General features: G+C 37.6%; 1 protein-coding gene across 2 annotated transcripts in view; it reads left to right on the top strand.

The window, feature by feature from the left end:
• The window catches only part of ATP2A2 (ATPase sarcoplasmic/endoplasmic reticulum Ca2+ transporting 2), a 77,606-nt gene that overhangs the window by 14,088 nt on the left and 38,323 nt on the right, over positions 1–25,195 (top strand). For both annotated transcript variants that reach the window (XR_012155176.2, XM_073313693.2), the window contains exon 5: positions 8,550–8,688. Coding sequence is in view for 1 of the 2 variants with exons in the window: in XM_073313693.2 (XP_073169794.1) it covers positions 8,550–8,688 (139 nt within the window). In the remaining variant the exon portion in view is untranslated. The remainder of the gene's footprint in view (positions 1–8,549; positions 8,689–25,195) is intronic.

Below are 25,195 nucleotides of genomic sequence, written 5' to 3'. Positions count from 1 at the left end.
CCACTAACCACACATCACAGCTTTAACTCTGACCCCCTCAACCTTTCCTTCTCCACATGCCCTTTTCCTAAACTACCCTTTCCTAATAGTATTACTTGTGGAGGTTTGCTGTGGTGTTGTATTGTCATGGGGTAGTGTAGTAAAGAGTGTGGTGGAACGATGGCATCCATAGCAGAGTCAAGGCTGAGGGGTATGGTAGCTGCAGTTATGGTAAAATGTGTGCGTGTGGACGAAGAAGCTATGTTCTGTTAGGTGGCTTAATTTTTCCTTTCTTTTATGGGTTTGAGTGAGGTTTACGTGTGTAACAACCCTAACTACTTCACAACAGTTTTGTATATTATCTTCCCAGTTCTCTAATGTTTTAGTGGGGGCTTGGTATTGGACAAAAGTGGGAGGTGGTTTTTATGGGGTGGGTGTAAAATGCAGCTGCTGACAGATTTTTATGCACCAATAGCTGCTGCACCAGTATCCTCACATGCCAGGAGCTATACATAAATTCTCTGTTGGCAACTGTTCGTGCTTAAACATTTGCTTAGTATGAACTGCCAGAAGTCACCTGAAATTAGAACTGGCTGGAAGAAGGGAATCCCTTTCAGGGGGGAGTTAAGTCCTCCCAAATCTGGACAAAATGTTGAAACTGACATTTTTTTATGGAAAGGAATTTAAAGAAAAACAATTTTTTGGTTTCCCAGCTGCCCCCCCAATAAAGCTTTTGTCAATTTCACTTACGGGAGCTGTGGGAAGGTGGAGCCCTGGTAGTGCTCTTCCTCTCCATCTCTGAGCTAGCCTGCCAGGAAAGTGAAATTGACAATTGCTGTCCTAAGTGGGCAGCCAGGGAACAGTTACTTCCATTTTCCCAGTCAAAAAATCAATTTCCTTTATAAAATCAATTTATTTGTGGGAAAACTCTGATTTTTGTGCAAAGTACATTTTTTATCAGCAAATATTCTGGCAAAAATTTTGACCAGCAGTATCTGAAATCCAAACTTTTTTCCATAGAAAAACTACATTCTACCAGATCTACTCAGGACCAACCCCTCTAACAAATTTTGTGTAGATACATAACGTTAGAGATCAGTTGACAATTGATGGTGTACTATGAAGGAAAAAACTCAGCCAGAACCACATTTCAAAATTTTTCTATTTAAGAGTATATATTATGAAGGAAAACCAAAACTACATAGACAATACAAAGGGCCTAAATATTAACCCTATATGAAATGTCATACTAAAAGGCTAGTGGCTTTTAGAGGAAAAACAAGATGTTTATGATCCACCTCAAGGTCATTTTAGAACAGTGGTGGCTAAGTTGCAGCCTGCGGGCTGCATGTGGCCGATCAGGGTAATCCATTGCTGGGCTGCGATACAGTGTTTACATAGACCGTCGGCATTATGGCCTCCCGCATTTCCCAGTGGCCATGGTTCACAACTCCCAGCCAATGGGAGTTGCAGGAAGCAGCAGCCAGCATGTTCCTGTAGCCTGCGCCGCTTTCTGCCGCTCCCATTGACCAGGAACGGTGAACCACTGCCACTGGGAGCTGAGGGCAGCTGTGCCTGCTGACAGTCAATGTAAACACTGTCTCGTGACCCGCCAGCAGATTACCCTGATGGGCCGCAGGTTGCCCACCACTGTTTTAGAACTTAACCTATCTATGGAGTCACCACCAGAGTGCTTCCATAATATAGTAGCTTAAAGCCCATGCAGTTGGACAGGTTTGGGACTTGGACTAGGTAAACTATTATCTAAGCAGTTTTTCTCATACAACCAATGAAATTGTTGCATGAAAACAAGATGTAGAGCGAAGTTGGGGATTGGTGGTTACCTCAGATATCACAATGATTTGGGACTCTTAGGCATATATCTGTGCCATGCTTACTTTAGCTGTATACCACACAGGTATAATTCATGAAGTCAAAATGGCTGAGAACTTAAAAATTGGGCTCTAACAGACTGCAAAACTTAGTGATTCAACCTATTGATATTCTGAACAAAGAACTTTCAGTCATGATTGTAGCAGTTTCCATCGCTTCACACTGACTCATATTCTAGACTGCCAATCCTGGAATCTTATTGTATGGATATTTGCTATCTGCATACTATTAAATATACAAGATTAAGTTTTATTATCTGATTCAGTGATCTTTCTAAATATAAAGAGTAATGTGAATCTGTATTCCATACTACGATGAAAACCTGAATCTTCACATTTGTATTTAGTAAAAAATACGGGTCCACTACACACAGTATGCATTTCTAAATTTGGTGTGTTGCTTCTCTGAAGTTAAGTAGGCAGTATTGTTTTACTTGGATTCAAATAGCCATACTAGTTTACTTTTTATTATCTAATTTTTATTTGGTTTTGATTTTAAGGCTTTGATGTGGAGATTTGAGTAGTTACAATTTCAAATTAATGGTAATAGCTGACTAATCTAAACTTTCAGGGTTTTTAACTAATGTCCAAATTTTAGTTGTAGATAATCAAATTTAACAGAGGCAAAAAACTTGACTTCTTAACCAGGGATTTCAGTTGGCAGCACAATTCTAATTTTCTGGTTAAATGCTGCCCAAAGCAATTTATCATCTTAAATTACAAATGGGTAAACTTTTATTGGGTACTTTTTTTATTTTAGAGGCATGCTCTTAATAATATAAAAATATTCAACACATTACTTTGCAGCTGAAAATGTTCAGGAATTCAGTGATTTTGACAGTTGAAGGGAAATATTGTATGGTGACATGCAAATGCTGCTGCAGATTTTACCTTTCATCCTTCAAACTTTTCCCTGCTAGATTAATTCTAAAGTTTTATAAAACCTACGTAGTTCAAATATTTTACAACTTTGAAGAGACACTGTAGTCAGCATGTCTCAGAAAATGCATAGTCTCATGTGTTGTACTGTAGCTATTTTTGTGATGTCAGATTTTTCAAAAATTTTAATATCACAGGTGTCTCAGTTGAATACATGAGTTATCTGATGTGGCATACTTATGTGGAACATACCAATAGAGCAGTTGTTTACACCTTTTCCTCTCACTCTCAAAGCTGAAGTGATGTTAGTGACATAGTACTTGTTGTTTTTGGAAGCTTTGTTCAAGTTTGTCAAAATCTAGGGTCTTTACTACTTTAATAACTAAGTTATCCAATTAGGTTTGTATAGGCACTGTACATCAAGGTAGACCAAATTCCTGCCACAAAGAACTTACAGTCCTAAAAGAGTTTTTTTCCTAAAAAAAAAAAATAAAAACAATTGCAAGGAATATAAAAGCTCTTCTTCTGGTGTTGGATTGGAATAAATTAATACTTAATGTTGGTTTAAAACTCTCCCCAACTAAAGCTAGTGAAGATGGGGGAATAAAGTTTACTGCAGGTTAGCAAGGCAACCATATTTATGCTTTGGGTTTTACCCCACTCTCGAATGAATGCACAAGTCTAATTTAGCAAGAGAAAAAGCTAATGTGTAAAATACCCTTGTTTATTGAAGCCTCCCTAATAGACCAGCTTTTTTCTGTTAGTATACATTGCAGCAAAGACTTTGCTGTTAACTACTCACCTGGAAAGCAAGTATGACAAAATTAATTCAAAGAAAAAGATCCAAAGTGTATAATGGGCACTCAGCTGAAGGCTGTAGATCAGAAACCTTCTGATTTCCATGCTGAAAGAATCAAAGGCATTCTTTGAACCATTTAGATAAATTTAAATGGTTACACTTGTGTGCTGATTTGTTTAAAGCTATTAAAACCCCAAGAGGCTTGCACTGAAGTCAGTGCACCTACATAATGCCTTTTGACTTAGATTTGTGAATAACTTGTACATTTGGAGAATTGTCCAAGAAAAATTTAAATTCTCTTAAATTCATATAATAAGATTTAAAATAGCTCTCCATCATGAGAGCGTTTACTCTAATGGAAAACAGCCAGGAAATTATAAACGGTTTGTCATTGCTGGTATATTCAAACTTTTCTTGCTGTGGCTTTTTTTTTAAATAAATAAAACTCTTGTGAATATCAAGTCTTTACATATATAGTTCAGTAGATATGTCCACTGAAATTAATGGAATGTGTGAGTAAATCCACTGCACTGCTTTGAAAAACTAAGCCTTCAAAGTTAAGATTGTAAGATCCTGCCCATTATCAGCCTGACTGTGTCACCACAACCTCCTAACAAAAAAGAAAACAACCTCTTCTGATCTGCTTTCTCTATAAAATTACTTTCCTCTAATCCCTACCAAAAATAGCATTTTTGGAAAATCAGTTAATATTTACAGATGACTTTTTAATTCACTCAATGCAAAAAACTTTTCAGTTAGAGCAGAACTATGAATGTATTAACTTCTGTGTGGCAGAGTAAATATTACAAACTCTGCGTCCTCTGCCTAATCTAAACCTTCTAAAATAAAATCAAACGCGCTTTCATGTGAAGAAATTGTCTTTAAAATATTTTTCACACTAAAATATGATGTCTCATCAGAGCCTCTGAGTTCTTGTTCTTGGCAGTTGGTATCTTTACACCTACATACCTCCCACTTTAATTTAAAAAAAAAAAAAAGTGTAGGATACATTATGACAGTCATTGTGCCACCTTCCTCCTCCCCTTCAATCCCCGCTCTTGACTGCAGTAGCTCCTTGCAGCAGCATCACTGGAAGAAGGTGACAGTCCCTCAACCTCCCATACCTGCTAAGGAAATAGTCCCTGTGAGTAAGGCAGTGGTCAGGATGGAAAGAGCTGTGTCCTGCAGGTACTCTTGTATGCTGAAAAGTGAGAATGGGGAGGGCTATGGAAGTTGCTTCATCAGAGCAGCTCCTTTGTCTTGGAGTAAATCCCAGTGAGGCTAATGTGGTTCTTCCGTGCAGAATCTCCATACCTCTCCTCCCAGTGTGGTCCTGAAATACTAGAATCTTCATCCCCATCCATGAAAAGGCAAGTGACAGAATAATCAACGCACATGCAATTGTAAGAGGGGGATAGGTAGTGATATCTTCTGACCAGCCGTGGTACTGGTACTTTCTATCCAGTAAGCTCAAGAGAAGGCCACTTTGAACTGCCCCCTGTCCCAAGTAAACCAGAAGGGAGAGTTGAAGAGGAGAGCTTTTTGAAAGTGAGCAGACTTTCAGAGTGATATAATGGAATTTTGATGAGAGGGAGCTGTTGTATTTTAGGGCTGAAACTTTCAAAGGTGCCTAATTGAAATTGGACATCCAATTCTTGTAATTTTAATGGTAACAGGGTCTCCAGATCTCTTAAGTAGTTTTGAAAATCTCTGCCTTGGCTTCCGCTTTTTGTTGGCAATTTATAGGGAAGCTAAAAATCCTCACTTACCCTTTAGGTGGGGTAAGGGTTACGGGGCGCATTTTTTGCCTTGCCTTTTTTTGTCCTTAAGGTCACAAGTGGGGAGCAAGAGAAGACTGCTATCCTCCATAAAAGTAGTTTGTTGCTTCTGCTAGATGCCATTTATAGGGGTAACTGGACTTTCAGCAACTTAATTTTTAAAAAGAACAACTTTGTGTACATTATATCTCTTGGAAATTCAATAAATATTTTCTTCCCCTTTGGAAAATTACTGCTGTGGGTAGGTGGATTATAATACTGTATTATTGATATGAATATTTACTCTAGAGGAATAACATTTGCAGTTTAACTTCAAGATTTCTTTTTCCAGTGCGTGTTTCTATGGTTTCTAGGTGCTAAAAGTCCAAAACCAGAAATCATTGGATCTGTTTGAGACCAAGATAAAGTCAGTGTAGGAAAAAACTTCATATGTGGGTGTGTCCTCTAAAGTCTGGCTTCCTGCTTCTCCATGTCTTCCTCCCCCACAAGCATTCTCCTCAAATGCAGAGAAAATTAATTGGTGGTGGATATCTTTTTCTCTGGAAGATGGAGGGATTATACTATATAATATATTTTAAAAGATTAAAAATGTTTATACTTTTTAGTGCCTGTATCTGATTCTAGGTGATTCATCTATTCAAAACCATTCATTTCATACAGTTTTAAAATCTACAATATACTCACTTACATGCACATATAATAAAAAGTATCCTATCCTAATGCAATAATCCCTACATCAAAACTTTTACTTGGTGATAGGGTGAAAAATTCAAAAAGTAAATGAACTTGTGCAGTCAGGAAAAACTGCAAAAAGATTGAGTTTTTAAAAGAGCAGAATAAAAAAGTAATTAAATAGCTTTAATTCATTATCTAATATTTGAACATTGTAATTCAACACAAAAAAAGAAATATGAGAGAATAACCTATCCTGGGTGTATTGGGTATAAAGAGATGTGACTTACCCAGTACTATGTTCTTCTTTGGAAGAAACTTTACATGTTTAAATTAATCTGTCTTTAATCAATTTCAAAAACATTTCCTCTTTCAGCCTTTAAAGTTTTTAAATAATACTAATGGAGAATCCAGGCAGGAGCTCTGTCTTGACTCTCATGAATCTCTGTCTTGTTCTCTTTTTTTTGTTTTGTGGGTGATGGAGATGCAATTGTTGACATACTAAACAAACATTCTGGATATTTCAGAGAGAACCAGTTTGGAGAAATGGATTTAAACTTTTGAAGGGCTGACTTTAGACCGTGAAGTAAAATTTCTTTTTGGCAATTTCAAATATTAGATTGGGGGGGAGGCTTGTTTTTCTGATGTGGCATTTATTTATGTCTGATGACCCATGGATCTTGTTCTCTAAGATGGAATTAATTTATTGAGCTGCTAACTCTGAAGACTGCATTAACTAAGATCTCCTATCAGATAGCTTCTATATTTGATTTGATAATTCTAATTTCTTTGGCCCTCAAATTTAATAAGGTCATTGAAATTTAGCAGACCTCAGGGCCTAATGGAAATTAAGATTCCAGTTACCTATCTGTATATGCAGAGTAACCTATACTAATGAGCAAGAGCTTAAATTCTGCTCTTCATCTAGTGGAGAGGAGAAATGCCATGGGTTTAGGCCATACTCCCCAGCTTCCTTATACCTAAGGTAGCTCGTAGCTGCTAGTATTTATGGCGTCCCCATCTCTTCCCCCTGCCAGTTATTTCACAACATTCACCAGATCAGCTGATGTAATGTGTGTAGTTTAAGATGTTTTGTTGCCTGCTGGAACTGGTACTACACAGAGACCTGGCCCTGAGCAATCAGTTATGTGTTACCTGCTGAAAAATTAGGCTCTAATGGCTCATGGTTTGAATTTCCAAAGATAATTGTCTGCCTTTATACAGTTTTGACATCTACTAGACTAGAGAACCTTTGGCAGCTGGTGTAAGTCTGGAAAAGTTTTGTATACGTAAAATGCATCCTCTTAAAATTTCTATACTCAACAGACTTAAAATGTCTGTACTAATATTGTTCTTAATTTCTCATCACAGTACTTCCCTGGTGGTAACAGCAGTAAATAAGCTGGTGGTGTTTTACTGGTTGGGTCATCTAAACTAGACAATACTATGTTTAAGGTGTTAGTGATCGATCTGTGCTACTGCTACCTCACTGCTATTTTCAGTGCACTAGGTTGGTCAAATCCAGGACATGTATATCTACTGAAGCTGGGAATTGCACCTCCCAGCTGCATTGTAGACATACCCATAGATGCTTTAAGAAAATAATAAAGTTTAAGGTCCAATCTGCTGTAACTCATTCTTAGCTTAATTATGGAAAGAAGATTCACGTTTGTGTTTTTGTGTATCGATGCTAAAAATAGTTACAATTTCTGTTTGTACTCTTAAGTGCGTTGCCTTCTTTTCTGGAGCTCTAGCTTTGGCACTATATCTGGGAAGTTGTAGGTACTTTGTTGGCAAGTAATGGGTGTGAAATGTCATGTAGTATCCTTACTTTACAAGTGCAAAGAAAAGAGCTTTTGGACAATAGTTATTTCCAAGCTAGATAACAAAGGAGCTGCTGTAAGTGGATATGTCCATGCCTCTTAATCTGACATGGTTCAAATGTGGCATAAAGACATAAAGGAGGGATACAAGAACAGTATTGGAGGAAGTTTAATGATTGGGTCTTTTTCACTATCTTAATTTCTATCAATAACTAGTGAAAACACCAGACTGATGTGGGATGGAGATATATTTGACTCTCAAAGGAGGTGTTCTATTTAGCAAAGCACAGCTGAACTAGGGTACAACCATTTAGTTTTAATAGATGTTTCTGCTGGAGTGTTGCTTTGCATCAAAACATAACTGTATGATCCCTTAAACTATAGTTCGTGTGAGCTCCAGCTACCAAAACATAATGGACGTTCTGGAGAGGTAACTGCAAATTTTAAGGCAATGGCTTCTAGATCTTTAAAGGCTCACTAATATCTGAATTCTATTGTCGTGCTTTCCAGACTGCAACTTCACCTTGAAGTTGCAACCACATAATGGGGTAGGTCGAATAATTATCTTCTATGTGAATGAACACTGAATAACTGAGTAAGTAGTATTCATGTAGTGCTATATGTAGAAAACTAGAAGGTGACTATTCTAGCTGTCAGAATTGGCAGGACCTCTAGCTTTTAAAACCTCACATCTTATTTTTCCTTTTTTCCTTTCCCACCCCTCCAGGAAAGAAATGCTGAAAACGCTATTGAAGCTCTTAAAGAATATGAACCTGAAATGGGCAAAGTATATCGACAAGACAGAAAAAGTGTACAAAGGATTAAAGCAAGAGACATTGTCCCTGGTGATATTGTGGAAGTAGCTGGTGAGATACCTTTTATTAATAATACAGGTTACATATGTCTAAAAGGCCTTGGTTAATTTTAATAGTTTGAGGCCCTGGGTGGGATTTTTAAAAAATGCAAGTTAGGCACCTCATTTATGCATTATTGAAAATTCAAGCTCCTCCTTTCATCTGTAATTACCTTACATTAAATGAGTATTTTTATCTTTGAATTGTCTTAAGTTACTATTACCTTCTAAATTGGTAGACAATAGTAGGAAGGACATCTTTTGCTTTAACTGGATTACAGATTTTTAGTATCTGTTATTTTTCCTTTTTGTTTGTATTTTTCACACAGCAATGGGGACAGGGAAAAAACCAAAACCAAAAACACAATGTGCAAAGTAAACTTAACAAAACCAAATTTTTCTTTAATCTTCCCAATGTCACCATGTTAAATGTTATTTTTAATAGTTGGTAATTTTCAATTTTTTTAATTGAGCATCCTTTTTAATGATTAAAAAAATGCCTGTAATAAAGCAAGATGGCTTCTATTGAAACACTGGTATTCAACTTCTAATCTTTCATCACTTCCTAAAAAATACAAGTAACATTCTCTTATACTTTGGAGAGACTGACATCTTGTAAGTGAAAATACATTGTTGTCTACTCCTAACTGGACTATCAGTGGTGGTTTCTTTCTTTTTTTCCCCCTTTGTTTTAAGGATTTTGCTACTTAGTTTCTGCGAAAAATTCATAGGTGGATCTTGTTGAAAATATGTCACAAATGGTTGTATTCACAATTTTGTAGGCCTTACTGGCAGTCAGATGGCTATCCTTTAAAATAATTTAAGCTGTACATCAATTTTTCTTCTGATCTTTCCTCCTACTTTGGATTTAGTTATTAGAGTAGCCATCCAGAGGAGAGATAACTATGTATCCTTAAAGTTGACTATCCTGCTATTTTTTAATATGCAGGGAAAGTATGCTCTCAAACTGAAGTAAGCATTGGCTCTTGGCCCAGGTTTTACTCATTCAGAAACTTTAAAATTCCTTAGCCCTGTCCTGAGCTTGTCTTGTACATGGTAGCATGCAGTTATAGTGACCTTAGTTAACAGTAATTGATGTTTCTTGGGTATGCTGGAATCCTCAGTCTTTAAGTGCTGTCTTTCTTTCTGAGACCCTATCACTGTTGATGGTTGACATTTTCGGTGCCTCTATTTGGGAGACACCCATATACCAGCCAAGTGTAAGATCATCTTCTCCTTCAAGAACAGATCTCATAAAAACAGTACCCCATCTACCTCCATGTCTTAGTCACCAAAATATTGAGGGATACAGACATTTCTTACATTTTGTGGTAGGCAGAGACCATTATCAGTATTGTGTCCTACCCTTCAGCCTCTCCGCCATGCCAAGGATCTTATCAAAATCCTCTCCGCTGTCACAACCCATCTTCGCCAGATGAGAGTACAGTTTTTCCCTACCTGGACAATTGGGTCCTGAAAGGTTACTTGTTCCTTGAGATATAAAGAGCAACTTGCATAAACCTATTGCTGTTGTACTCAGTGGGACCTCTGCCTCAATACTGAAAAGTCTACTTTCACTCCAGTTCAATTAATAGATTTTTATCGGGGTCACTCAGGACTCCTCCACCACATCAGAGCATACTTGTCCCTGGACAAATTTGCCACTATGTCCAGCCTCATCTCAACAATACTACAGAGCCCACAAACCAGAATATGGGCATGAACTTTCTACACCTCACCCTACCCCCCCAACAGACAAGGTCTATCCAAGGAGTATTTGTACTTCTGAGGGTCATTGGTTCTTTAAACTGGTAGAAGGCTCCACAAAAGGTGTGTGTGGGAGTTCTGTTCTTGGAGTCTCCTCCCACAAAGGTACTTGCTACAGACATCTCTCTGATAGGCCAGGGGACACACTTCCAAAACCTTTCAAGTCAGGGCAGATAGATCCTTCAGGAGGTAATCTTCCATATTGGTTTATTGTAACGAACCACTTGTCAGCACTTCCGACCCATCATAAGGGACCACCCAATCAGAATAATGCTGGACGACAGAGCAGCAACATAATAGATCAGCCTTCATGGAGGGGCAAGATCCCGGTCCTTTTGCACTAAATCCATAAAACTATGGAAGTAGTACATATCACGCTGCATACAGATCTCAGTAGTTTATCTACCAGGACTATAGAACACAGAGGCGGACTTCCTTGGCAGGTTTTTCAGCATCAACCATAAGTGTGAGCTGAATAATGAGGTATTCCAAGAGAGGTCTTACCTGGGGTCATATACAGATGGATCTCTTTGTGACATCATCCAATGTGGAGTACAGAGGCTTCTGCTCAAGAGGAGGGCATGATCACAACTCGATGGGAGATGCCCTGGTCATTCCTTGGCCTCGCATATTGCTGTACACTTCTCCCCAACTCCCTTCCTGCTCAAAGTTCTGAAGAAATTGAAACACCATCGTGGCCAGGACAGGTATGGTTCCCAGGGCAGGTTCGCATGTCTCTGTGACTCCACTCTCTCCATCTTCTCCTGACAGCAAATCTTCTCACTCAGGAATCAGGATCCATCACCATCCAAACTTCAGTGCTTCACCTCAAGGCGTAGATACTATATGGCTCTCTGGTATAGAGCAAGACTGCTCCCGAGGTACAGACGGTATTGCTTCATAGCAGAAAACCCTTGACAAGGAAAACTTACCTGCAGAAATGGAAACTCTTCCAGACTTGGTACAGTCCCTGATCTGTGCCGCCTCTAGTCTAATGCACGTTCTCAATTACCTGTTCAATTTAAAAATCATGGGATTATTGCAGAGTTTCACCTAGCTGCCATCACAGCTTTTCACTCCCCCATTGAGAGGTTTCGGTCTTCACCACTACCTCCCCCCCCCAACCACTATGAGGGATATCAAAGGCTTGTTCAACCTCTTCCCACATGTTAAGGAACCAGTTCTGCCATGGGACCTAAACTTAGTCCTCAATGTGCTGAGGAAATTCCTCATTTGAACCAATGAGGAACTGTTCCCTCCTTCATATATCCCTTAAGACCTCATTCCTCATAACCATCAACTCTGCCAGGAGGGTGGGGGATCTTGGAGTCTTTAGGACTTCACCCAGGCTTTTCATCTCATTTGCAGAATGTATGAAAGGACAGACTGTCTCAACCAAAAAACTGTTCAAATGTACCTTCTACAGTAACTGGAGTCCTTTGAGATGTGTCCCTGTGGGTGCCCCACTTCCTGCCTGCCTTCCTTTCTGCCTTGGAGTCTTTCACTGAACTTTTGTGGTTGAGAGAATTAACCTGGTGGCAGGTCTGCCTGCTCTCTATATACCCTCATATCTGAGCACAAGGATGTCTGGGATGCAGGGACAGACCCCCAGACACTACTGAGAATATCTCCAATCTCGAATGCACAGGCACGCACCTCCATGATGTGGAGTACCTATAGGGACACTTGGCCAAAAGCAGATATAAACATCAATTGCTGATTATATTAACTGCTTTAATAAACTATGAAGTGGCATACTGTCTATGCATTTCAGTTAGTGTCACACTTCTCTTATGTCACTTTCTGTAATTTCTGGTGTTCTACAGTCACACTCTGACTTAAACAGAGGCTTTTTTGCTGTTAACCTCCTATTTTACAAACTAATTGGGAATGAAAAGTTCATGAAGTTGAACATCTCAAAATTAGTGGGTATGGTGCAGAAGTGGCAATATGGTGCACTGCAAACTGACTTCCATTTCATTGACGTCATCGGAACATGAAAGAATGTTGATTTGTTCTTTGACACTGCTTTCCCGTTTTTTTAACTTTCATTAGGAAAAGTGATTTGTATAACTGGTCGTTCGTAAGATGGGTATTTGTAAAATCAAGGTTCTTCTATATGTATTTGTTTCAACAGCAAAAAGTCGCTGATTTTAATTGTTTTGTCTCGGGGGGGCACACAAAAGTGATGTAGGCTTTGGGGCTAGAAGCTTACTGCAGCAATTTTGGACCTGACTTGAAGTGCCAGAAATAGAATAGTAATCTCCGAAAGCAATTTGCTTTGTCAGGGGGACACATTACTTCGGTATTATACTATAAAGAATTATTAATAGAATTGCAAGTGGATAATCAGCCTGAGGGTATGTATTGTAGTTTGGCGCATCCAATTATAGGGAAATACTGACTGATTTAACTGTATTGCCAATTCACTGGAGTGCAGGTGAAACTGAATTGCTTGTTTTCAACTGAGCAACTTTTGTAAAATGGAGAAGACAGAGGGATCATATTACTTGACTCTCTTTTTGTCCCTGTGAGGGGGGACTCTCTGAAACTACACATGGAACACCTGAGGAGCCAGCAGGCTTTCTACAGCACTACAAGATCTCCTTTCTGTGCCTCATTGACTCTAGTGGGGGATTTCTCTTAATAGAAGGCAGTAGTTGCTCGATTTTTGCAGTTGGAACAAAATTAACTTTTCCGAATATGCCAACTGCTTGAGAATTCTTAAGGCCATAAACATGTTATAGTATGAAAGTATATATTGGTGGTTAAAGTGACAGACACTGATGTGCAACTTGAATTAAAAACAAAATGTTAAACTGTGCAATAATTAGTTTTATTCTAATTGTGGTCTAACTGATTCATCTAACGTTTGCAGGAAGGTTCACATCAGTTACAGGAAACAGACATCATTACAGGACACCAGAGTTATGGGAATGTTCTGAATGCATTAGACATAAAAAAAAAAAAAAAAGGCAAATAGTTTTGTACTTGTCCACTCTTCTCATGACATTTTGAGGTTTGTTGAAGATATATTTAAACAAAGGCATGCATCATCCAACTCTGACTACTCTGAGCATTTCGAACTTGAAGTGAAAGTAGTCTTGCTAAACTTGATGTTGCTTGTTTTCTTGGCAATGATTGATGCACTCATACTCTGTTTGTTACAAAAATCTGTCTAGAGATGTGAGGCTGGGCTGTAAGTGAAGCTCTCATTCAAGCCAAAATATCACAAATAATGGGAGTATGACAACTAGCCTTTTTTGAATCTCTTCTGTAGTGGAGGATGGACTAGAGCTTTTAAAGACCTTGCTTTCAAAAGACATGTGTGTGCACATCATGCATTTGCAAGCCTAGTTCATGTACACAGTTGCCACAAATGTGCAAATTGGGTTTTGTGGGCATAACCAGCTATGCAGTTAGGTTCATCTTGTCTAAAAGCATGCCTACTCAGTGACTCTGCTCTTGATAGGAGTTGCTGAGTGCTAGGCTCCCTTGAAAATCCAGCCCCACTTATGGAGGCTGCGCTCTTCTGAAAATCTAGCCATAATTGGCTAAATTTGTAATTGCAGGTGCAAACTAAGTGCTCAAGTACATACTCTTGCAATTGCAGTTGTGTGCCTGAACTGTTATACTTCTAGAGACCTATTTTTGCAGTAAACATGTTTATCAGAAAATATGGTCACTAAATTATTTGAGGCTTTTGCATGTATTCATGATACAAGATTACTGTGGTGAATGTTTGGGTAGGAGGTTGTCTTTTATATGGGAGGGTTTGATGGTGGGGTCTAGGTTTTGGTTTTTTTTCCTTTGTTTTTGCATATGCTGTCCCTTATAGTACAATTTAATCTACCCAATCAAGAATAGCAGATTGGATACTAAGTAACGTTTTAAAGCACTGATTTAAGGTGCTAGTTAACTTGAGTCCTTTTTTGTTTCTTATAATAGCTTTATTCCAACCTTTGATACCTAAATAAACATAATTTAACTTCAGAAGCATGTTTCCCCCCCCCCCCAACAATAAAAGCAAAGGGCATGATATAATTCAGAGTTTAGGAGTAGGATCATCTTTTTAAAAATTATAATCTATTCAATTTGTGTGTGTCACTTATGAGCATAATTGCACTAACTAGGCATAATTCGACCACTATTTCACATTGTTTATAGTTGCACATAATATTGATATTTGGCTTTTTATACATTGACGATCATTAAAAAGGAACTTAAAGAAGTGAGCTGGGAGAGTCAAGTACAGTAGCTGCAAATGTCAACAAATGTGATACCTTACTGCAGCTACTGAATAGCATGCATGTACAGGTACCAGCGGGAATACTGTTTTGTTGTGGTTTTTTTTTTAAAGTTTTTTTTTGTGCCCCGTTACTGTAGAAAACTCATGTTAAGCTTATTGGTAGTTGTTTACAGAACAGCATATTCAAATATTAGGAAACGTTTTAAAATTTAGTCACTTGTCGTATGATTATATTTACATCTGATTTGCAGAACAGTCCTCTTATAGATTGTGACTTAAGTACTCTGTTGGCCTCTCAACGTGTCATATTTTAAACTAAATGAACATCTAGGCATTAGATTCTGTGAACAGACTTTTTTGAGTAATACTGCTTTCAGCTGCTTTCCTTGGATATTAGCAAAAATTATTGAATACATTTTGAATTCAGGTGACTGCAGTAGTTATAATGAACATCCAAGATCTCTCCCCTTAGGACACAGGCTTAATACAAAAAGCTGTAAGAATAAATGCTTCAGCATAAATGAATTCAGATATGTAAGCTATATATTCTGTACTTTTTAAATGGCAGAAAACAATGCATTAAATTGTTTCAAACAAGGGAAAGCTCCTGGATGGGTAGAGAAGGGTAATATAATATACCATAGTGTCAAGACTTGGAGGTGAGAGAAACTGTCTGCATGCCTCTGTCTCAAGTGTAAGAGTATTTGGATGGCCTTTGACATGGTGTTTGCAAAAAGATGACCATGTAGGGAAGTGACCGAGCACTTCATACTGGGATACATATCTGGGCATGAAATTCTAGGCAGCGTGCCAATGACATTTGTGTGTCCAGGCAAGTGTCTCTCACCATTGAGTGGCGTAAATAACCAGGTGGTAGGTTTCGCTCTTATGTCAGTGGCATCTAAATTCGAGATACTTTCTGTAGGTTTTGACTAGCCCTACAATATCTTTCTGTCAAGAGGAGTTCTGACAGTTAGTTTGTATTTGGGCGTAACTTAGAAGTCTTGTCAGGAAGCTGTAGATTAAAATACCATTTTAAAAAAAAAAAGCTAAATACTTAATTTTCTGTATGAGAATGATTTGAAAAGAATTTTGTAGTACTGAGGTGTTTAAATGAACTGTTCTCTAGTGAAGTTTGTTGTGGGCTAGAAGGTTACCCTAAAGACAATGAATGATAGATTACGTGAAATAGACACACCTAGAAATAGATGATCGAGGAGCCAACTTCTTTACAATCATTGGGGAGGATGAAGAGGTCACTTACCTTTTCTTGTAATTTTTTTCTATATTGGTGGATTTCTGGAGTCACCTGGGTGTAAGTTTACAGTAGCTGAAATAGATGTTTGGTTTCTGATGAGAAGAGAGGGGGCTGAGACTATTTAATATCCTTTCAAAGTGAAATAAAGTGAGCTAAAAAAAAGGAAGGCAGCTGATTAAGTAAACTTAGAGGCTAAGTGAAGATGCTCTTGGCAGGTGAAACAGTGGAGCCCATGACCCACATGTTTATCTGGTTGAAGCCTCTATAAACATTAATTTTTTAAAGCAGTATCTGTTTCATGAAAACTACATCTTTCAGACATGGTTAAGCAGAGTTAGTGGAAAAAAGGCATAATTTTGTGAGACTGGATGCATTTATATGGGAGCCTTTTAAAAGCTCATTAAAAATAATACAATTTTATCTTGCTCTATTATCATAGTAACTGTATATCAGATATCTGGAGGACTGAGTTAATGTGTTTGGGACATATGCCTTAAGGTTTATTCACTGACTTCTGGTGGGCACAGTTCTCAGTACTCTAGTGTTGAAAATAAACTTGGTGTAGCTTAGTAACCAAAAGTTGATGAACAGAACAAATATCCAGATGTTATCCTCAAATGGCTTTTTAACTTTACTGCTCTGCTATAGAACTTGTTGGTTTTAAGACAGTCAAGCTTCCTGGAAATTGCATCCTTCTTACTGCGTAATTGCTGTCCATTTTAATAGACTAAAGTTTTTTGTTTTATTCAAAATGTTAAAATTAGTTTGGTTTCACTATGCCAAGTGATCATTCTAATGTTTAACAGGTGCATTTTGATACAACTACTTCAGTTGTTAGAGTTTGGGGTCCATCTGAGCAGTATCCTCCCAGAGGCTGCTCCGTGACTGCAGGAGCACAGTAGTCCCAGCCACCTCTTTTTGGTATGACCAGTGGACATCCACAGTGTTGCAAATCCACTCACGTCAAAGCCCCTGCATTCTCTCATGCATGGAGTCCTTGTGGTGTAGTCAGTCTGTCCATCTTCTTCCCCCACTTTTTGCTTAACAGATCCCTCTGTTTGCTGTTGGGGATGAGCAGGTTTTAGCCCTCAAAACTTATAGCAGAATCAGTGAAATGGTTGATGTTCTTATTCAGCTCTCTTAATCTTTTATCAAAATAAAGTGGACTATACAGAGAATACTACCGTGATGCATTGTATTTCTGTGCAACAAACATACCTTATCTATCTGTTCCAGCATATTAAACCAATCTTAATATTTAAATTAATCTTTAAGAAATGGCTATAAACTTGAATTGTATAGAAGTCCAATATTTTAAAAAGCAATTTCTAAAAATATCTATTCTGGAACAAATCAAATTACATTCTGCTATCTCAAATACTCAATTAGTGTGTTAACTCTTGAAAACTGATTACTGATTGTAGTGTATGTACTATTTAGTGTATGTTTTAAAGTGTGTTGTAAAAATGCCTGCTGTAATGAGTTCTCCTAAAAGCAGTCTCTAACCGGCTTTCCAGATGCATTCAACTGTAGTAATATGAAACAAATCCACCAATCTTTGTACAGTTGAGGGTATTTGGGAAAAGATTTGCAGTTCACCTTTTAATATTAGGGGTGCAAATAATCTAGGCTTTTGTGATAGAGCAGTTTGTTATAGCATTGGGGTTTTTCTTAAACCATTTATCTTACTTCCATAGAGCACTGATCTTAAGTCAAATACTTATTCTCAGAAGCTAAATATCTCTAAAATTGCAGACAATGAATACCCATAGTTGTCTGCACACCCTTCAACAGGGAATTTTGGCTGTGTCAAAGGCTGTTCTAATATTTATGGGGCTGTTTTGAGACATGGGGTTTGAACCTAACCTCATCGTACACTCTCGCTGAAATCAGTTGAATTGTATGAGATTGAAGCCATCCAGAAAGATTAGTGTCACTTCTAACACACATTCTTTAAGAATTTATAAAGGGAATATTGAATTTATATGCATTTTCTCGGTCTTGCAGCATTTCCCTTGTGAATTACTGAACTATTAAACAGAGCTAGAGAGAATGAGGCTGACTGATGAGATTCAGAACTTACCTGCTCTCGTATACCCTGAATAGAACTGAAGCTTCAACAGGGCACAAACAATACTAAACAAAATTCTTGAAAATCAAGGTAACTCTTAATACCATAGTGCCCTGGTACATTTTATTAGGGTGAAGAAAACTTGCTGTTCAAAACTAGAGTACACTGATAAAATATCAGTTGTTTACCTTTCATTTTCTGAACACATACAGTACTTTGCTAATAGATGTAACTACTGTTTGCTGCTGCTTCAGTACTGAGTTGTGCCAGTGTCATCCATTTATCTGGTCTGGCATAAGGTGAATCCGAATTGTTCTCCCCTTCCTTACTCTGTACTTTAGAGAAAATTAAGAGGTGACTTGTTTAGCCTATAACTACCTCCATGGGTAACAGAAATTTGATAATAGAAGGCTCTTCACTTTAGCAGACAAAAGTATAACAAGATCCAATAGCTGGAAACTGTTTCTTATTTGCAGTCTGAATGATCTAGATTCAAATTTTTCACTGAAATAGTCAGTAACTATTGAAACAACTCACCAATGGTGAAGAAAGGGGATTCTCCTTCACTGGAAAATTGAACTAGAGTATGTCTTTTAGGAAAAAAAATCCAGTCTCGATTTACAAACAGGAATTAATTCTGAGAAGCCCTCTGGGCGGTATACAGACGGTCAGACTAGATGACCACAGTGGTCCCTTCTGGCCTGATGCTCCTGAACAAACAAGCTGCTCTTCTGTCACTAGGCTATATTGATTGCTTTGGGGTTCCAGGTAACTTATAGGTGCGTTCTACCTTTGTTCCTTTCCCAAAAATCCCATCCCTTTTATATTAAAACACATACTCAAATATCATAATCAGACTTCTCTATGTATTGTATAAGTTTAATTGTAGTATAATTTATAAATAACACCGGTACAAAGCCAGTACAGATGGTACATTGAATATTATCATAAATGTAATAGAGCACCTACCTCTATATCTCTCAAACATATGATGTTTTTTATTTGTCTGCGTGGGTAGTAATTGCAAGCAATATTAGCATAGTTAGAACTGAAGGGACTGTCATTGTTCATTTTTATCATCTTCCTTCCTTCCTTCCCCAAAAGACCACATTTTTGGTGGGCTTATTACTTGATCATAAATAGTCCAGGTTAAGTCTTGATATTCCCTCTGCTCAGACCTTGCGTATTCATGAATGACTTTTCCCCTCGTTCATAAGAAGAAGAATTAAGTTCAGCCTCTTGTGAAAGGTTATTGTACAATAGTGGGCAAACTTAAGTTTTCTTGTTATGACAGTTTCTGCACTTTAATAGCATTCATTATTCTGTGTATAGGAAATATTTTGCAAACAGCTAGAATATGCAAACATGAGAAACTGAAGCTGTTCCCTGTAGCATGTAGGCATAGAATTGCTTTTATGCAGTAAAGACCATGAAGATTTTTTTACTTCTAAAAGCTTTAAAGATCCCCACATACATTCTATTATTGGCAGTTTTAGATGAAAACCTGTAAGAGGGACCAATTTTTTTTAATTGATACCATGGGCACTTAAACTGTCAGAATTAATATGGACCTAGAATTGTTAACACTGAGTATAAATAAAAAAAAGAAATATTTATGATGGTACTTGGCATATTTGAACTTCTCTGCAGAGACTGAAATGACTAAACTATTTACACTTAGCATTGTAAATAAGATATGTTCTTTTCAAAAGGCGTCTTTATTCCATAATGAAATCAGTGTTGCTGCAAGTTCAGGGATTCAGTATGCTATTTTGTCATTAGTGCACTCAAACTAACCGACCATTCAACTTTGAGGATTTGTGGGATTTTTTTTTTTTAATGTTGTGTGAAGTACGGAGGCATGCAAACCTTGACTCTCTTCTTGGCAAGCTTTCGTTTCAGGGGTAAGGGACATCTGGTTAATTGAACACATTAACAGCTCTGATGATGTATCTTAAAATTCACTAATGTGTTTGAAGATTGTCTCAATACATAAAACAACTTCTTTCTTGGGGGCCATTATGTTTTGTAATGGTGAAATGGCTGTTCCTAAGGCGTTCTGAATGTCCAATCCCTTTTCACTGTAAACCAACACTAAAAATAGAATGTCTGTCTGTTTAAAATATGCAGGATTTGGGAGTTAAGCAGGCTCCCCCACAGTCTAGTGAAAGTTTATTAGCTTGACTCCGCCTAACTCAGTGTGCACCCCAAAAGTGTAATGTGGGTCTGGAATTCAAACTACAGTTCAAAGTGTTAATATTACTTTTTTGGCCCCATCTATATTGAACTTTAAACCTGTTCAGACTAACTGTTAAATACATGGTTTGCTAGGTGATATTCTAGCTTAAAATGCTATTAGTCTCTGGTTTGAATAGACTGGAATTGGGAACTTTTTTTTATCCAAAGCATTGCATCAATGAAAAGAGTTTTTTCTGGGTAGAACATGAAAGTGTGGTGGTAGTGGGAACCCTCGACTGATGGGATATATAGCTCTTCAGTGTTGGTTTTACTGTAATCCAAATTCATAATGACCTACAGACGTTACAGTTAGTCATCTGGCCTATGTCTAATTGATTTGTGGTTTTAGTCCAGTTCTCAGAGGAGCCGTCACATTGACTGTGAACAAATATGCCAATTCTGAATGTTTGTGGAAACTGGAAAATCCTTCTCTTCCCACAGGTTGGTTCCTCAGGTTGAGGTACATTGGTGGGGACGTCAGTACACTCAATTGTGTTGTGCGTAGAGACATTCGCTCTCTAAGATGGCCAACCTGGCATCTTTAAGTTGTGTTAGTTGCGTACATCTTTTAATTGGTTGTTAAACAACACCCAAGACCTTTGGGGTTAAGGCTAAAAAACTTTGGGGATGTATCATGGTAAAATTCTATGTCCTGATTTGAAAATGTCTCTCAATGTAATAATGCTGCAGTTTTCAACCAGTATGGGCCTGACTGAAATTAATGGAATGTCTCCCATTTGACTTACAGGCTGCAATCCCATATCATTTATCTGTGATCATCCCCAAAGTACCTAGATATTGCAATTGATTATAGTTGTTACTGTTTATAGAGTCAACACTTTTTCTTCTGTCTCATAGAAAGTCCCTTCTCTAGGATCTCAAAATCAGAGATCCCAAGCCTACAAACACTTGTGTATGTTTAATTTGAAACATTAGTAGTCCCATTGACTATAATGCTTAAAGTTACATTTGTGTAAATCTTTGCAGTACAAGGCCCAAAGTTAATCAGACTATACACAGACCAAGCAAATGGAGGAATGAGGATGAGATGCAAAACAAATTAAGTAACCTGAAAACCAGTTTTAAACTTGGGAATAAAATACATCGAAAGCAAAATAGATGGCACTAGAAAAGGCAATCTTACCTTAATGAACTGAAATACTCAGTAGTTTCAGGTACTTACAAGTTAGAACCAGATTCTGATTAAAGCTCCAGGATCTGCATATCTGATGAATCAGTATTTTTAGTTGCAATATGAATTTGAAATTTAAAGTTGGCACAAAAGTTTTTTGTATTTAAATCTGAATGTCCTAAATTGTCCACTTCAGTTCAAAATACATCCACACTCAAATTGAGTTTAGAGCAGTACTTAAACCTCTTATTATTTTGGCTAATGATATGTAATAAAGAATCTGTTTTTAAAAACATATCAGGATTTATATTAAAACTTTACTGAAAAATATTTCATTTTTTTGGTGGCACAAAGAGGAATAAAGATTTCTGAGCAAAATCCTGCTTTCTTTACTTATAGAACCCATTTTTAAGTCAGTGGGACTGCTTGTATGAGGCAGAGAAGCAGGATTTGGGCCAATATCTATAAAGAAATGATGCATAAATCAGGGCACTGTCTAAAACCCCTATCTCTAGGACTAGGTAATCTTTCAGTCCTCAAGAGTGAGGCATTGTAATCCTACAATCTACTTTTGGAACTAAAAACCACACACAAGTGTAATTCTGTTTTGTCCCGTCCGTCCGTCCCCCCCCCGGGGTGGGGTGTGAGATAATCAAGTTAAATTTTAATAGTGGCTTTAGATGTTTGGAGGAAATATAGTGGAATTCCTCTCTCACAAACACTAAGCCTAGCCATTTCTATGGTATCTCACTTTGTGGCAGTTCTGTAGCAGCCAAAAACTGTTCCAAATATTTTAGTGTTCAGGTTCTTGTTGGCTTGCTTCAACCCTAGTTTGTGGCCTAGGGATATATCTTGGTCCTTCTGAAATACTTTTATGGTTTCTATGGATGATCTGAAACCAGCTGAAATATTAGAACTTGGTTTCTTTCCAGTGTTGAATGATATAGAGGATGGAAGCTACCAATGACGGAGACATTGTGTATACTAGACTTTTTTGCCAAAAAATTTCTTGTGATTACTACCAGAGTTTCAGTTGCACTGGTGGTAGTGTTCCATCAGTGCTCCAGGTGGCTACCAGTGTCTTAACCATCCTGTTGACTAGAACAGCTCAGAGGCAATGCCTTAAAAGCTTAATTTTATCATAAAAAGGTTTTGCATTAGTGTCATTATGTAAACTGGTTCGAACCTTGATTGTGGCCTTCACTGAAAGAAAGTGAGAATGGGTGAGTGGGAAATGCAGTCTTGTAACTTGTATGGGGCTGTCCATCGGACTAATTTTGTGTAAACTGCAATACATACTTAGAGATGTGACTGTGGTCTTAAAATGCAACAAGCTTTGAATCACTTCTGCTTGTAATCCAAACTTCCTATGTGACTGGCCATACAGGTGGATTCGAATAGATGGAGGAATGGACACCGGATTAGGAATTGAAGTCCTCTGAGTTTTAATGCTGGCTCTGCTACTACTGGGCTATGGCCTAGAGCAAGTTGCTCGTCTTTGTGCCTCCATTTTCCTGTCTGTAAAATGGCAATAATACTTACCTATCCCATGTGGATGTGTGCAGATTCCAAGTTCTGCACCATCTGTCATCAAAGAGCTATGTCAATTCTGTGTAATTTTTAAAATCTGTTAGCTTATTTGCAGAATAGAAAAGTTTGTGCTCTAAAGGAAGAGGAAGAATTGGAGGTTTAGGTTGTGACTATAGAGGAGGAAACCAAATTCTTCTAAATCTATGTACTGTATTGTGGCACTAGTATAACCTCAATGTTTGTGTATATGGTGTCTGTCTTAAATTTATTTGGACAGGCTGGCAAACTATAGAACAACAAAATGAATGTTAACTTGGTCACAATATCTTTTGCCTAAAACAATTGTTAGTGACTAGAAGTAAATATTAATTTCATGGATTATCAGGTCATTGGATATCATTAATCTAGCGGACAAAAGCTCTATCCTGAAGTTTAAATTTCATCAACTTTCTGCTTTCCATGACCAGTTTGCTGAACAATTTATAGAACTTCAAAAGCAGTAGATAAAGACACTTACTTAAGTATATTTTTCTAAATGTTCTTTTCAATTAAAAGAAAATGTGCGGTCTTGTTTTTTGTTTGTTTTTTAAGTGCTGCTTTAGGTGGTTATGTGTACACAGAAAGTCACTGTAAAGTTCTGGGTAAAGAGATCCAGTCTTCTAATATAGCCTTGTCAAATGTATTGGTACACTTGAGATACTAGTAGATGCTCAGCTGTTGAAAGTACAGCAATAGTGTGCGCATACAGATTGACAAGACCTGTACCACATTGTACTGAGGTATTAGCCTTCTGTTCTTGTGGAATTGTGATAGCTGAAAACCAGCTGCTATCATATGTCTACATATAAACCTCATCACGACATCCGGGGAGCATATTCAAATAGTTTTCCCATTTTTGGCCTTGGTCATTGTTTGTCTAATGCTATTTTCTCTCACTGCTCAAGGGCACTGTAGCTTAGATTAGTTTTCACATGCAATAATGGTACAAAATGGAAAATGAATTTAGCTGTTTATTGGCCTTTTTCATACAAAGATGTGATGGACATTTTGTAAATTAGTGTAGTTCTTCTGTTTGTCACCTGAAAGGAGAATTTTCCAATTAGTGTTATTTTTATCCTAGTGAGCAATCATGGAGAATATGGCACAGAATTCTTTTTTTTTTTTTAAATTGGCTTTTTACAGTTAAAAATAGTGTTCGTTTAATCCTCCTCCTCAGATCCCACTTCTCTCCACCACGGCCTTTCTGCTTATTAACTGGTATACACTGAATAAGGTTGTAACATTCTTGCTGGCTTATTTACACTGTTACTCTCTTTATGTTCACTATTGCTTCTAGTTGCATAAGCAGTTCCTGCAGGAATTGCAGCTTGCTTTTTTTTACTGCAGGGACATACTAGAGAGGGACTGTTGTAATGAATCCATCCACTGACAAGATCAGTTCTTACTAGCTACTGATCAAAGCATTCAGATTCTTTGTTTCCTTCAGAACTTGTATGCTTTATTTCACAATAATTGAAATTAGAGACTTTCCACACTAAGAATAGAAATGACTTTATACAGGGATTATACTAACCAATTAGAAATTGTTAGGTGCAGCATATAAAGAGATTAACAAGTTTCAACCAGCTTATTTGCCTCCACAAACCAATTTCTTGGGCTGATTCACCAAATGGTGGTGGTGACAGAGCAGCAGTTCATTTTGCTGTGACTTGAAAACCAGGAATAGCAGAATAAGAGGGAGTAGAAAGGGGAATGAATTTGGGATTAAAAAACCCACTGAAGATGCTGGAGAGGGGAAAAAAAACAATTAAGGTGCTAGAGAACAGCCAGCTACATAGCTCTGGGCACATGCTTATTACTCTGTAGCATCTTCAGGAGCATCTTCTCTACTTACTGTCCTCTCCAACTACATTTTTAGAAAACTGTTCCTGGCATTAGATGAAAAGGATTTTCTCAAATGTTTTCATTAATATCTAGTAGGTAGAATATATAAGGTCAATACCAGGACAGAAAATATCTAATGTGAATGTCATCACAATTGGGGATTCAGAACTTGGTATCTTAATGGTTAGCTGATCGTATTGTTTTGAGGCTATGGAAAAATTAAGCCAATATACTATTCAAATGTAAAATTGACCTCTGCACTGTATGACATTGTTTAGAACAGTGGTTCCCAAACTGGGGTTCATAGAATGTTACAGGGTGTTCGCCAGAAAAATTTCACTAATGGCAGCCAGAGGACCCCAAGCATTGGAGGCAGCAGGTGGGACCCAGT

This window comes from Lepidochelys kempii, chromosome 15 (genome assembly GCF_965140285.1).
Source record: "Lepidochelys kempii isolate rLepKem1 chromosome 15, rLepKem1.hap1, whole genome shotgun sequence".
In the NCBI taxonomy this organism is placed as follows: domain Eukaryota; kingdom Metazoa; phylum Chordata; order Testudines; family Cheloniidae; genus Lepidochelys; species Lepidochelys kempii.
Note: the sequence above shows the minus strand (reverse complement) of the source record. Positions and strands in the feature narration are given on the sequence as shown.